Below are 15,085 nucleotides of genomic sequence, written 5' to 3'. Positions count from 1 at the left end.
TTTTTCCCCACTTTATAACCACAATCAATACAGAAGTATTAGAAAAACTAAAATTTACAGTCTTCTAATTAGACAGCATATTTTAGTTTCAAACATGTTATACTTCCTAAAAAAAATAAATAAAAAAAAAAATCACAACTTGCTTGCTCAAGACAAAGGACTAAGTGAGTGAAGTCAATGCCAATTTTCCCCATTTTTTACAAAAGGCAAATCATGAGTGATTAAATGCTGTGCTATATAGCTTGTCACATTTGTAAGGAAGGACTACAAAATTAGTACTACCTTCTTTCCTGTACTGTGGTGTTTCAGTTCAGTCAAACAGTACACATGGACATCTACCACCATATCCAAATGCAGAATCAACAAGCCAAAAATTTTTGTAAGTATTTGCTGAGTGTCATACTACAGGAGAAGCAGAATCTTAACAAGAGGTTTTAAAAATACTTACCCTATCATTCATTAGCAAATCTTTAACAATAAAAGTGGCAACCAAAGATTTCAAAGGGGCAGCAAATTGATCAGGTGCTAGCATGGCTATGTGGCCGATAGTAACCAATGGCGTGATGAGATGCTCAAAATTGCTTGGATCCAGACTTTTATGCAGTGGCTAGAACAAAGGCAACATATTCAGGTATTACTGATATAAGCTGTGTCTTATTGAGGAGAGGGGGTTTGGAGTTCTGTACTAAGTTGTCCATCAGTATTTATTTTTCAGAAATATAATTTTTAAATAACTACTATTTTGATTTAAAGACACATTCACCAACACTACAAGTTTCCTACATATCAAAAGAAAAATCACAAAGAACGACAAACTGTTTGTCACATCTGCATAGTTCAAAAGCGTCAGCTCAGGTAGGGCTGTTCAGAAAACAATGTGTATTTTCTTGTTGAAGAAGTGATCTCAAGATCACAATTTCAGCGAAGGACTATGATTCAGCCTTCAAGACAAGCAGCTGATGCGCACTAATTAAAAAGTACATTTGCAGTTATAACTTTAAAATCTATTTAAACAGTCTCTATCGTAATTCAGTTTTCCTTTATTTCTATAACCATCTAAATACTTTGGGCCAGTCCCAACAAGGACAAGGAATGGTGTATGGCTCCTCTTCCCTTAGAGTTCATGGTTCTAGCAGGCAGTCCAACACTTTGTTTTACTCTATCATCTGTTAAAATACATAACCCTAAACATGATGAATCATGGGATACAAAACCCCCCTCAACTACCATATTTCAGGACAAACTGAAGAGAACAAAGGGAAAGGGGAAAAATATCTTTTGTAAATTTGATACAACTTGCCATATAGATTGCCACTACCCCCCTTAGTTTACATTTGCAATATAAAAGATTAAGAAAAACTAACTTAAATAATTTTTATTTACCTCAAATATCTGTGCAAACTGTGTTTCTTTGCTGGAAAATATTGCATGGATGCAATGAATAGCGTACTTGGCTTGACGAGGGGGTCCCTTTTTAGCTTTATGATGCAACACTGGAAGCAAAGCTCTTAAAAAAAAAAAAAAAGAAATACTTTTTCACAAATTGAAAATCTTCAAAATATCAAACTAGCGAAAAAGTACAGATACACATACAAAGACTATAACACCTCTGCAAAAGTGCTAATTGTCCTGGTTTTGGCAAGTTCTTTAAAGGAAGAAATGGCTTGCAAGTAAAAGCCCCTGGCCTTTACTGATAAAATATCATGTGCTAAAAAGAAATATTTTATCTGTACAAGTTACTAAATACTCTTTTGGAAATACTCTTGTCTACACATCCCCATTAAGTTGCAAAGAATGGTTTTACATTGCCATATATTTAATTTATTAAAAAAAAACCCCCATATGTAATTCTGAAGGGCAATGATAAAAATTATAGTAGTACCAGAGACGTATCAGCTGTTCACTTTGGATATACTCATTTCACTTCCATTGTTCAAAAAGCATCACACTTTAAAGTCACTCAAAATTGTTTTCCTGTTTTACCTGAAGTAATACTTTCTTCCAAAAGAACGCCGGATAATGCTATAGCATGCAAAGGGAAGAAAGAGAGCTTCCAAAAACCCATCAAGAACACTACTCAAAGTAAGATAGAAAACTTACGATCGTATATGAGGAAAATCTTCTTCAATTTTACTTCCTGTGTTCTTGAAAATTTGTAATGCAGCTTCTGCCACTTTTTCATCATCCATTTTCAAGCAAGCCAGGAGAGATTCAAAAGTTTCAGCTGAATGAAATGAGATAGGGTGCGTAAATGAAAGTACCTGCCAAAATAAGATGAAAGCCATGTTAATATTTTTTTAAAGGTCCACTTACATAGAACATTCCATCAAGAGTAATTTTCCACTGCCACACTGCAATATTTATAATATGCTGCCTGGTTTTGTCACATGATCCACATTTCTCTTTTCCTGACTTTTGGTGTTGGTTTTTTTTTTTTTAGTACCTCCGGAACTTCTTTGTCTTTATACATGATCTCATCAGTTTCAGTTTAATTCTTCAGTCTCAATTTCTTCTCCTGTTATTGTGAACATGCACTTCTCAGTGGCTACATCTACATTAGCAAGTACTGGCTTTACAGCAGAAGCAGATCTTAAGAGAAACAACTGATACTAAGGAAGCAACATTCACATTTCAGGGACTTTACTTCAGAGTATTTCTAGACAGACTTGAACCAACTTTAGCCATTGCAACACAACATGTGCTTCTGAAGCCCATCTCATAGGTTTCTCGAAAAAGAATCCAGCTTTTGTGTTCCCAGACTCCATGCTTGTTTGCTAAGTGGAATAACTGGTTGCACTCAGAATTGAAGTTCCTATCTCTAAAATAGTAATACAGACATACCCAATAGGGTCTCTAGTCTCCCAAGCTTTATACAGCAGCTTATCAGGTCTTATACCTCTCCTTCAGATTCTTGGACTCTGTTTTCAAATATGACAGTCCTCCCACGTTTAAAAAAAGAAAGTAAAAATCCTCTCTTGATCCTGCCTGAAAGTTTGCCTTCTCTTCATTTGTAAGTGGCTGTTGATTACTAGCCTCTTCCATACCATATTCTGACCCACGGCAAAGAAACAATCCTCAAAATCTTGGAACTTCTTCACACTCAGTTTTCCTTTTTCACCAAGTTACCTTCCTCCCCACTTCATTGAATGGCATTTCCTTTTCTGGACTCCTGCGTTTGTCCTTTCTGGATTCTTCTCATGATGTACAGATCACCTTCCTCAGGGCAATCTCACTCCTCTTCCTTGAACATGTCATGCTAGTTCATATGAGTATTTAAAGTACTGACCTGTAAGCCTTCTTTCAAATATATAGTCCTTTCTGACGTGATTAATTCCTACTCAGATTCATTTTTGTGCTACTGGCTTTTTTACACTTTTACTAAACATGCACACCTGGTTAGAGTCACATGCTCTCAGATGAACCTACTAGGCTCTTAGCTGATCTAAGATACTCTGAAAACTTCAGTATGGGAGTCCTTTAGATTTTGAGGCCTCTGAACTCAACCCACACCTGGACCACTCCCAACAAAAAACATGTAACTGAGGTGGTACTACAGCGTAAGTACCTTTTCTGTTCAAGTACAGGCAAAGCTGACACTACACTGTACTCTTCACCTAACGTCTTTGAGAGAGACTAAGTGGAACAAAAAGCCCTACGTAATGGCATTTTAAAAGTTTCATGCATATAACAGTGTTTGTAAATAACAGTGATCAGTCCTTCTATTTTGTCCTAGAAAAAAGGGAGAACAGAATAAGAAATTCTGTGCAGTGTCCCCACAAGCACATCTTTATGGGGTTTCCTACGTTAACTGAGTCTCCAAGTTTATACAGAGTTGAAATAGGCAAGACACAAATTTATGAGGAACTACTAGGAACCACAGTATGATACTTATATACAAGTACAGTTCCAAAAGTATTATAACTATATTAAAAAGCAACTGAATTAACACTCTAATAATAAAAAATCAGCCACTGATGTCACACACACAACTACTTTTGACTTCCAGAAAAAACTTCTAAATTATTTATAAAATAACTTTACTCATGTGCCATGTAAGATGAGCATAGAGAACAAATCCCAAACCAGTATTCTTTCAGACAGCCAACCCCATGCTTATGGCTAAAGATACTGGGTGTCAATTAAAAGTTTATTTAACGAAGTCGCTTCAGAAAGTTTTACATGCTCACTGACCACCAGGAGTATACTTGCCTTAAGCAATTCAAGACCTGCCCTGATTGCCTGGTCAGTAGGTACACCCTCATCTTCATCATCAGCTGTTCCATCTATAGACTTGTTTACTTGCTTGATAAGGGCACTGAAGAAGAAAACAAAGTATGGCTTTGTATTTACTGCAATCCACTGTGTATGACGGTTTTCATAAGATATAATCTTAATAATGGAATTTATTTAAAACTTAAAACATAAGCTTGTTATAAAACAAATGTGTCAACTACGTACATAACCTGGTTACCCTCATCTCCTATCTAATTCGAAGTTTATGAAGCATTAAGTTAAAAAACATCCATCATGAATAAGATGAAAGAACCATCAACAAATTTTTCCAGAAGGATGATCAAAATAAGAAATCAATACGAGCACCACAAGCAACAAATTCAGGTAAGAATTATGGTGAGGCTACTAGCTGCTATGGATTCTTACAAATAAATGGAAAATAACTGTTTACAATGTTTAGTATACAATCCAGAGGGGAAAAAAAAAACCCAAAAAACCATTAGACAGCTTTACTAAGAGTTGATGAAATATCTAAAAGACCTATTTTCTGCATATTTCACCTTGACAGTAATGCTTCATTTTCTCCTTACACTGTACCCTAGTAAATGATTATTGAAATGATCCTATTAGTGCATGGTGTAGGCAGCTTCCCTATCATGAACTGAACAATATTCAGAATATTCTTTCAGTACATCCTGTAAATTATATTTATAGCAAAAAAAATCCCCAAACCAAACAGCCCCAAATGAAAATAAAATAAGAAAACCCCAACTGGTAGCAAATCAAGGGCAAGACCTCCTAGCCAGACTTCCCACACTTCACTTTTTTTCCCTGCCCCTAATTGGACAAAAATGACCACATAATAAAAACAAAAACACCCCACAAAAACCAAACAAACAAAACCCTGAAACCTCCAAAACCAAAACTCACACACACACCCACCCTCCCACCCCCCAATAAACAGTGACTTTCAAAAATGAAGTGAGAGTTTAGTGAAATTTTACAAAGATGCAAGAAAACCAATTCTGTGGTGAAACTGAAAATATGGACTTTTTACTACTTTTTTTTTTTGCTTGTATACTGTAAGGCAGTCAGTAGGTAGACGGAAATAAATACTACAACTTAGTGCCACATCTGAATCTTACTTTAAATATACATTTTGTATTACTTCTGTGAATGTGAAAAATGTATTTTCAAATTTAAAGTAAAAATCCACCTACACATTGTACTTGATCCAAGATCAGAAACAGATTAAATGAAATCTGAACAGCTCCACTACATTACGTATGTAACAGGCAGAAACTGAAAAGCTCAAGTACTTAAGAGTCAAGTACTATAGTTGGAATTAACAGATAAGAATTTACCAGTATTTAGAATTACCTGCCTCTAATAAGGTACCACATATCTCAAAATACAGCTGTTAAATAATCATTTCAGCAATTACATTTTTCCCCTTCCATAATTTAACTGGCTTACTTTTCTTTAAAGTCTTGATGCCTCATCACCATAATCCCTACTTCCTCAGTTAAATTACTGTTTAGATCACACTATGAGCTAATATTCCATGTGGAAAACTTCAGTGAATAGCCATGGACAGAAATTTCCTTTAAAATCAGTCAATGACTCACAAACCAAACTTCGCCCATCAGCAACGGATCCATTTTTACTGACAGGTTGACATGGCTGTGTTGAATGACAATTTAATTGTTTTTATGGCTACATTCTGAACTAGGACACAAAAACCTCTAAGCGAGGGGAAACAGAAGAAAATACGGCAGTTTACCAGGTATTAAACCGTACCTCCCAGTCCATTACTGCTTAAAGGCAAAATAAGAAACCCTGATTTCAAACCCTGCAATCTATGGCCAACACACACACAAAAATACCTGATGGATTCGGTATCAATGTGCACAGGAGCAATTCTCTCAAGAAGAAACTTTATCATTTCCAGGAAAGGATTTGTTGGTTGTTTTGGATTGCCCAGCTTCTTTGTTATTTCCCTCTGCAATACAAGTTTCAATTAAATTTATAATCAATTCAGTTCCAAAAATATTTACATATTTTAAGAGCAATTCTTACCACACATCCTTCAGCCTGTTTGCAAGAACATGTTGGGCTAACAAGCATTTCTAACTGACTTCTTATTTTTTCATCATCTTCTAGAACTTGTGTGAACTTTTTCATGAAATCTTGAGCTTTCCCTGGATCAGGAAGGTTTCCTTTAAATAAGCAAAAGGAAGCACTGTTTATTTTAAGAAGTATGAAGTATCAGTATTGTAAATTACACAAGTTTGCAATGTTACACCAATAAAGTTTCTTTGTGTGCTTAAGTTAACAAAAGAGATGGGGGGAGGGAAGAGGGGTAAACAACCAAACACCACAAAACAAGCACAAGACCCAAACCACAAAACACTAATTATGCTGATACATCTACGAGGACACCAATTTCTAAAAATGTGTATATCCACAGACCTCCCCATGCTATTTCCTTTCCTCAGCCTTCATACTCATTTTGCAGCAAGTCTAGTTATTCTTGTTAATAACATTAACAGCTGAAGTTGACCTCAGAATGCAAGGTCTGTAACTGTACAAAAAAATATACTCTGTATATAGCTCCCCTGATATGACAGGTGTGGAACAACATTAAAAGGGTATTTTTGCTAAATTACTCCTCCAGTAAGTTTAAGCTGTACAGCAGCTTATAACACTAAAAAAAAAAAAACCCAAAACTTTTAAAATGCATGTCTTAAACTACATATTAATATTAGCATTAGGCAAACTTGACACAGAAAATAGAATAGGACTACAGGATAGTTCAAAACAAGTTCTACTAAGTATTTCTTTCATTGTATTTGTTTTGGTTTTTTTTAATGCGACCCAGAATTAAAAGCTGTAGAAAAATTACAAACTTAACTTTTATAATAGTGAACAAAAGGAAAAAAGGATTTGGAACATGGCCAATCAGGTGATAAGATTCAGGTTTTCCTTCACATTTTTACAAAAATGCACATAGCCTTAAGCAGTACCAGTTTTTGCCAGAAAAGTTGACTTTTGTTGTTTTGTTGGGTTTTTTTTTAATAAAAAGGTTGATTTAAAAACAAAGTTTCAGAACTGTAAAGCACGTTTTTCTTCTTTGTACTGGTTTTAATGCAATTGGCATGATGGGCAAGGGGGAACAAGACGTGTTCCTCTGGGGTTGGTGGTTTTTTCTTTGCTGAGAATTCAGATTACATAGAAGTTCTTCAGTTTCCAAAGTGTCCTCCCTGCTACTGAATCCCAAATTCTTTTGTGCTCTCCCAACAGCACTCACAATGCCAACACCTCGAAGAGAGGTAAGTTAGTAGATATTTTGGTAGAGATAGTAGAGATTTTGAATTAATCCACAACAGATACAGCCAAAATGTCATGTGACAAGCTTCACGAGTGGAGACTTTTTTTACAGTAAGGAAGTAATCCTGCCTACCATTGTCTTAATTCTTTAAAGCATATTGTTACATCATGTTTATCATGATTTGTTATTTTTTTATCTGTTACAGAACTTTTTAATAAGCTTATCTCAAATAATATTTAAAGCAAGAAAGCAATATAGTTAAACTGTAATTTTAAAACTGTAAGTATTTCAACTTACTTGTTATAACCATCACTTTTGAGAATATAGCTTTACTGCTGGCATCTGTCTGTAAGTCACAAAAGAAAAATGGATTAAGTAAAAATTTTACATTATATATTGCCACTTGGATACTGAGCAAGCAAAATACCACAATGCATTATCAACAAGTCAGCACCCATTTTGCTAACACATCAGTGTGTTAGAAATCAAAACTACTACTGCAAAGTTAATGCCAGACAGTTACATTAAGTAAAACACAGGTCACGCCTACAGTATCACTGTCTCAGATACTTATGTAAAAGATATTTATTACTTTTCAATCTACTATATTACTTATGAACAGCATAAACAGGTTATTTCTGTAGCTGTTTTCCAACTAAAGCCTCTTTGGTTTTCAAATATAAAATGGACAGCAAGCATTAAATTCACTTTGTCTTCTTGTTCGGGTATTGATTCTAAGTAGTCTTGGTAGTAGTCCCCAGCTTAATGTAAAGAACAGAGCAAGTCAACAATAAGGCTCCTGCTACTGTTCAGCTGAACAGGGAAGACGGTAACTGTGAAAGTAACAATCACAGACCATAACAGCCAAATGAATGACAACATAACTGCATTTCAAGATATTTGTGAAGCTTAGATTTCAGTGAAACTGTTACTGATATAAAGTCATTGTCATGTCCCAGTCATCCAACAGCACCTTACAAGCAAAATAAGTTATGCAAACAGACTTTTTATTTTATTTATTTTCCTTCTGTCAGTAATTCTTCTGGTACAGGATTTCAAATTCCACACACAAAGTCCACCTTAACAGTTAGTTCTAGCACTAAGTGAAAGATGAAAAAGAGGATACAACAGATTTCACAACCAGGTGAAACTACACAGCAAGTGTATTTTCTTTATGAGACTATATTTCTAACAACATACTGCCTGCTACGGCAGTAGGCAGCCTACTTCCCAAGACACTTTACCCCACTTTTAGCTGTAATCCACATTATTCTACATACTAGGAAGCTTTATGAAATTACACTGAAGTTTGAAATATTGAGGAATTATCAGTAAAAACACCAAAGAGAATCCTTAATTGTACTGTGAAGATAAACACCCAAATCATCTTCAGAAGAGCATTCTAAAGTGGACAAAAGAATTAAAAAACATTGAAATCTTTCACTACTGTGCAATAAGTGTTATTCAACAACTGTGAAATCTTCATAACTAAAATGAAAATTGGAACCTGAAAGAAGATTCAAGCTTACAGCAATGTTGCCAAAAGCATATAGACCCATCAGCTTCCAAATCATAAAGGAAGCTGCTTTATTGTCAACTGACTTTTGACAGATCAACTTCAGTGACATAACTTACAAAGTCTGCAAAACTTCATAAACACATGTAAATAGTACCAATTATGGGCTACAACTATCAAATTATATTCTTCTGAGAAGATTTAAATAGGAACACTACCACAATATTAGCTTTCACTGAAGATTATTTAAGAAGATTATTTACCCACCACCATTGCTAAGGGATAGTAAACAAACCTAAAGATTACTAACAAGGAAATGTCAAATCAACTCAGTAAGGAGGCTCACCATAGAAAAAGCTCTTCTTAACAAAGTACTTAACATGAGGCAAATGAAGACCTACAGGGGACCTTTTCACCAGGTTCATCAGAAAGAATGGCTAAGAGGTAGCATTGCAAGACACGTTTATTATAAAAACTTCAAGACACCGGTCAAAGTCTTGTTCAGGTACATCTCATTTCTTGGCATTTTATTAATGAAATCTGTATATAGATGTCAAGGTTCAAACAAGCCATATCAACGCTGGAGATAAAATGACAATTTATTACAATGACCTCGGCTAATACACAGAAGTGTCCGTTTCATAGAATGGTTTGGGTTGGAAGGGACCTTAAAGATCATATAGTTCAAACCCCCTGCCATGGGCACAGACACCTCCCAGTAGACCAGGTCCTTCAGCTTTTCATAGTAAACTTCTGTTCTCTAGAACAGAATTCCCTAGATATTGTAAAAGAAAACAGGATTTTGAGTTCTAACAAATTTGCACAGCATTTTTTGTCATTAAGGATGTTAATTAGCAAATTTGTGGAAAACATGGCAATGCTTGAGAAAAGTGGCAACCTATCTAACAAAAATATAGCATGAGATTAAGGCAAGCAATGTTTTTAGTGAACGTCTTCTTTTATCTTGTGACATGGACACTTTGCACATAATTCTAGTCATTAAGTATTTCTGCAGAACTTTTTGTAACTTTTTAGTGTTGGAAGAATGCTGTCATTTTCAGGGCTTCTGGCTGTCACAGCTGAACAGGCATGTTCAGACAAGAAATGAAGGAAAAAACCAAGCCAAACCAAAACCCCAAAACAGAAATAAAACCTGGTTTACAGGATTTAAATAATTATGTCAATGGATACAGAATCTGCATATTCGCACCTCTTACAATTCAGAAGAAAAATACCAAAACTGTACTATGGGGTTTCTTTGTTTCTGACTGGTTTGGTCTTCCAATACAGGCTATGTCTTCAAGTACTGGCTAAAGCTCCCATTAAAACAGACCTGAAGTTAAGCAAACTGCTAATCATCAAATGAAATAACCTGAGTCCAAAGTATTTTTTTAACTTCTAGTAGTATTACTCCACTGGGTAATGACAGATTGAAGACGATCAAGAAACATTTCTTTTTAAAAGATCTACTGTGGTACTTTATCTACATTATCTTGCATTCACGATATTGCATTAATCTGCAGCAAATAAAAGCTTAATACTCCAATACTGATAAATCAGCATTCACCCACTTTTCCTCATGTGAACAGGCAAGTTAATGTATTTTCTTTAACTGTATACCATTGCTGTAGGAGAAAACAAGACGAGTTATGATTTATGCTTTTGCTCTTTAAAAAAGTAACTCATTTTAAAGGCAAGTTTGATGTCTGCTCTGTCTCAGAGGAGGAGAAGTTACGATCAACAGAAATCTAAAGTTACTCAAGTAATTTTCAGTCTTCTCAATAGTGCTTACACTGGAAAGACCCTGAAGACGAAAAAGGAGAATGCCCTAAGTATTTCACTAAACAGCAGAAAGATTTTCTAAGATGAGACAAACAGTGGACTGGAAAGTTCAAAGACTTATAGTCACAGAATAAAATAGGTTGGAAGCAACAACTGTAGGTCACCAGGTTGAACTGCCTACTCAAAGCTGGGCCAACTTAGATGAGCTTTTGCTCCAAGACTCATCTAGTATTTAAATATTTACAAGGATGAAGATTCCACAACCTGTCTGGGCTATTTGCTGCCATATTTGATCACCCTTACTGCAATTTTTTTTCCTTACTGCCTAATCAAAGTTTCCCTGTGGCAACTTCCGTGCACTGCTTCTTGTCCTCTTCATCTCAGAGTTCTCACAATGTCTACACTTGCTACAGTGACAAGATCTACAGGAGAACAAATCAGCAATTAAGCTATAATGATCAAGTGGAAAAAAAAAGAAAAATCAGACTGAAGTCAAAAAGCACATACAGTAACACCAAGTCATATTCTAAAAGATTACTAGTTTGTTTCAGTTTTGTTTTCTGGAAAAAAACAGCTTCTACAGCTCTGAATGGCTAATGGATATTCGTCTTGAGATTATTACTGCCTTGGACTATATGTTACTTCAGTCACGATTATGAAAACACACTCTTACAGTCATTTAATTCTATGAATTAACTATCAATTTGGAGAAAACACACAAAACCACCAAAACACAAACCATACAAGGAGCATCACAAGTAAAAGGTTTGTTAAAAATAGCTAAGCATCTGCATTAGGTGTAAAGGCAGGGTTTAAGGTAACAACGGGCTGCTGGGGTGACCTGTTAGGGAGGAGGTTAGGGACTGCCCTGTGACTGCCAAAGCTGCTTCCAGCAGCTCCACAACCGACAAACCAAACCAATGCAACCAGTGAGAGGAGCCTACAGTGCCTCTGCGAAAACACGTTTAAGAGAGGAGACACTGGAGAAAATACAGCTGTAAAGGGACTGTGACTGGTGGAAGAATCCCTGCTGGAGCAGTGGGTAAGAAATAAGGAGCAACAGAAGGAAACGAACCACCACACCTGATGCCCCTATCTCGTGTGCTGCTATCACGTCACTGAAGGGACTGAGCAATGTGTGCAGTGAGGGGCCTGGAGACTGCAAAGTAGGGAAGAGAAGCACCCAAAGGGCAACCAAAGGCTGTTTCTGTAAGTGTTTGGGTTTTTTAGCTCAATACCAGAATAAATAAAAAGCTTGTGTTAATAGACAATAAACTAAGTAAAATTCTCTCATTCAGAACCACTTTGTTGCCCATGACAGCATCTCAGACTATCTCAAGCCCCCTACATTCTCCCATGCAGTCCTGTTACTCGAAAGAATATTACAGTGTAGAGAATTAGTCCTTAACAGCAAAAGATAAGATGAAAGCCACATGGACAAATGCAGACATGTCAACAGCATAACACCAGTTTGAATGCAATGCTTTCAAAATATTTTCTGTCATTAAAAATAAGCTTGAGATTGTAAAACAAATGGAAATAAAAAACTGTAGGTTAAACATAAATTGAACTTACTTTGGGTTGTTTTATCAGGTCAACTAAATCCTTTACTTGATGTCGTAGTAGATTTTGACATTTCCACATTTCATTCAATGCTCTAAAATAAATAAATAAATTTAAAAAGAGTTGTCAAAATCACAAACTCGATAAAGAACACAACTGACCAAGAAGAGCCCTTAAATTCTTTTCAACTCCAGTCTCAGAAACGTGCTTATCACCTGAACTCTCGCTGCTGTGTAAGCAAAGGTTAAATGTTTCCTAATGGCATGACATGGTCACATTAGACTGGAACATAGCAAGATTTTGAAACAAGTTTCATTCAGATACTTAACTACACAGCCTTTAAAAGAAGTAGGAAGCAACTGATATCTGGCCCATAAAGAAGTCATTTGTACAAGCATGAAATCACTCTTCTAAAAACATTCCAAAAAGCAGGTTAACACGGATGTTTATCATCAAAACTATGTTTTTCTTGCACACAGAAAGCAGCTACTAGATGAATAAATTCTGGGAAGTGGACATGATTGGACTTGTAAGAGATACATTAGAGATGCTTGACGAAATCGAAAATTAGCACATTTTCCAGGAAAAATAAGTCATATAAATAATAAAAAGTCACAGATTCACTTAAAAAACTTCCACAAGCCACAGTCAGTCAGTTCTATGTCACTAACTGAACATACTGTGTCATTAAAGTGAGTACTGCTGCACATGAAAGTTGTAGAATTCTGAAGTTATTTGTTAACTAAAATAACAAGTACTTAAAGGAATCCATTCTGCATTTCTCTTTAGCTTATACTGAAATTTACTGGAACAGTAACTTCTTTTTTTTAATGTACTATTCTTAATATTAGTTTGTTACAGTTGTAATATCTTTAAACAGGCAACATGAGAAATGCAGGGGACTCAAAAATCACTTTCTGTAGCATTTGAATGCTGTGAGGTTTTTTTAAGCCATTCTTTCACATACAAAGCTTTTTCTAGTCTCCCTCATGGGGAAAAAAATACAAAACAAACCAAACTAAACTATATTTGATTTTCAAGTGACTAAGTACTAGTAAATGAAAAACAAATCTAAAATTACTAAATTGAAACTGAGCATTACAGCAGCAAAATTAGTCAATTTCATGCATATGTACCTATTTTAAGCTGGAGAAGGCACATAACAATTTTAAGTAAAATGCATATTGAAGGAGGAAAGGCAAACAAGTAATTCTTTCCCACTCTTAAGTCATCCTGGCTGTTATTAATTGAGAAGCTGTCAGACCTAGGGCTAATCAATGCTATTATCTATGCTATCTCTTTTCAGACATAAAAAGACTGACATGCAGTCAAGCTATTTTTGGTTAAAAGGTACCACACATTGTTGGAAAACACCCTATTAGTTTGGGGTTATGTTTGGGTTTCATTTTTGGGGTTTGGGTTCTTTTTTCCCCTCCACAATCCTATCTGAAAAATAGATACTATTGCTACAATCTGTTTTCTCATAGTTCATAAAATACTTTTGTCCACCAGCTTAAGCTACTTGTAACAATTGAGAACTAATTAACAATAATGTCTGCATTAAAAAAATATTTTGCAGAAGTTAAAAATAGCACGTACTTTACAGCATTTGAATCCAATGTTGCATAAAGGTAATACAAACATTTCATTCGTTCATTTGTTTCCAAGTTGTGAGGGACCATATACTGAGCAAAGATGCGTTCAACAAGTAACCTGAAAGACAGGATTAGGAAATTTAAACTGTAAAGGAAAACAGCAGTCTTGAATTGCAAAACATTCATTCAGAAGTTCCCAGACCTATTTAGAGGTCAACTGTTGCATATAAAGATGCAGTTATTCAAAAACGTCTAGGTCAAGAAACTTAACTTCCAATATAACTTAGCATAAGCCAAACAAAACTTTAACATTACATCTTCTGCAACAATACTATTAGCAGTAGGGCATTTCAGGGATGACATAATCAAAGTCAAGTGTATTATTCTAGACAGGAACCAAAGGATGTCTCTGAATAATCAGCTCAGAGATGTCATCCGTGAATTTCATTACAGGTCGGTATTGAGAAAAATTCAAGAATTGATGTAAATTAATGGGCCTAAAATAAAGAAACGTCATGTTGACTTTATCATACATTATCATGAAGCCTAGAAGGAGAATTCAGATACTAACCAAAAGGAACTGACTTTCTCCCACCCCCCCAGACCCTTCCCCAGGATGTAAGTTTATCCCATTTCTTTTGTTTCCACAATAAAAATGTAGGTACATTCACACGGGAAATATTCAAATTATGTTTAGGCAAGTAGAGAGAAGAAAATTCTTATGCTCAATTGGAGCAGGTGGTCAAAACCCAAACCCAGTTACTTTAAAAAGATCCTGAAGTTTAAGAAAAACGTGAGTAAGAACGAATCTGAAGATCCAGACAGTTCTGTGCACTTCCCACAGTGAAGGCCAAAGGCTCATTTCCAGCGTCACCAAGACTGCCACTAGTCAGGAGGGACTAGTTGCTCATATGCAGCTATCTATTTTTTGATACGAACAACCATAGACAAGGCTACAGCTGATATGGCAGAAACACTTTCACCACAAGTCCAGGAAAAGGCTCTAATTCATGGCTACACGCAAAGAGGTGCAGTAACGGCTCAATGTCCAGCTGGAGACCAGTA

At 35.6% G+C, this 15,085-nt stretch overlaps 1 protein-coding gene across 1 annotated transcript in view; it reads right to left on the bottom strand.

Annotated features, from left to right (window-relative positions):
- The window catches only part of LOC104399179 (sister chromatid cohesion protein PDS5 homolog B), a gene marked incomplete at both ends in the record, with an annotated part of 42,657 nt that extends 28,519 nt beyond the window's left edge, over positions 1-14,138 (bottom strand). The window contains 9 exons of the mRNA XM_010020813.1: positions 449-607; positions 1,384-1,507; positions 2,101-2,261; positions 4,210-4,315; positions 6,120-6,235; positions 6,313-6,452; positions 7,862-7,910; positions 12,438-12,519; positions 14,025-14,138. Of these exons, the coding sequence (XP_010019115.1) occupies positions 449-607; positions 1,384-1,507; positions 2,101-2,261; positions 4,210-4,315; positions 6,120-6,235; positions 6,313-6,452; positions 7,862-7,910; positions 12,438-12,519; positions 14,025-14,138 (1,051 nt within the window). The remainder of the gene's footprint in view (positions 1-448; positions 608-1,383; positions 1,508-2,100; positions 2,262-4,209; positions 4,316-6,119; positions 6,236-6,312; positions 6,453-7,861; positions 7,911-12,437; positions 12,520-14,024) is intronic.
- Positions 14,139-15,085: the final 947 nt, after the last annotated feature.

This window comes from Nestor notabilis, unplaced genomic scaffold (genome assembly GCF_000696875.1).
Source record: "Nestor notabilis isolate BGI_N333 unplaced genomic scaffold, ASM69687v1 scaffold2978, whole genome shotgun sequence".
NCBI classification, from domain to species: domain Eukaryota; kingdom Metazoa; phylum Chordata; class Aves; order Psittaciformes; family Psittacidae; genus Nestor; species Nestor notabilis.
This window is presented reverse-complemented; position numbering and strand designations above follow the sequence as displayed.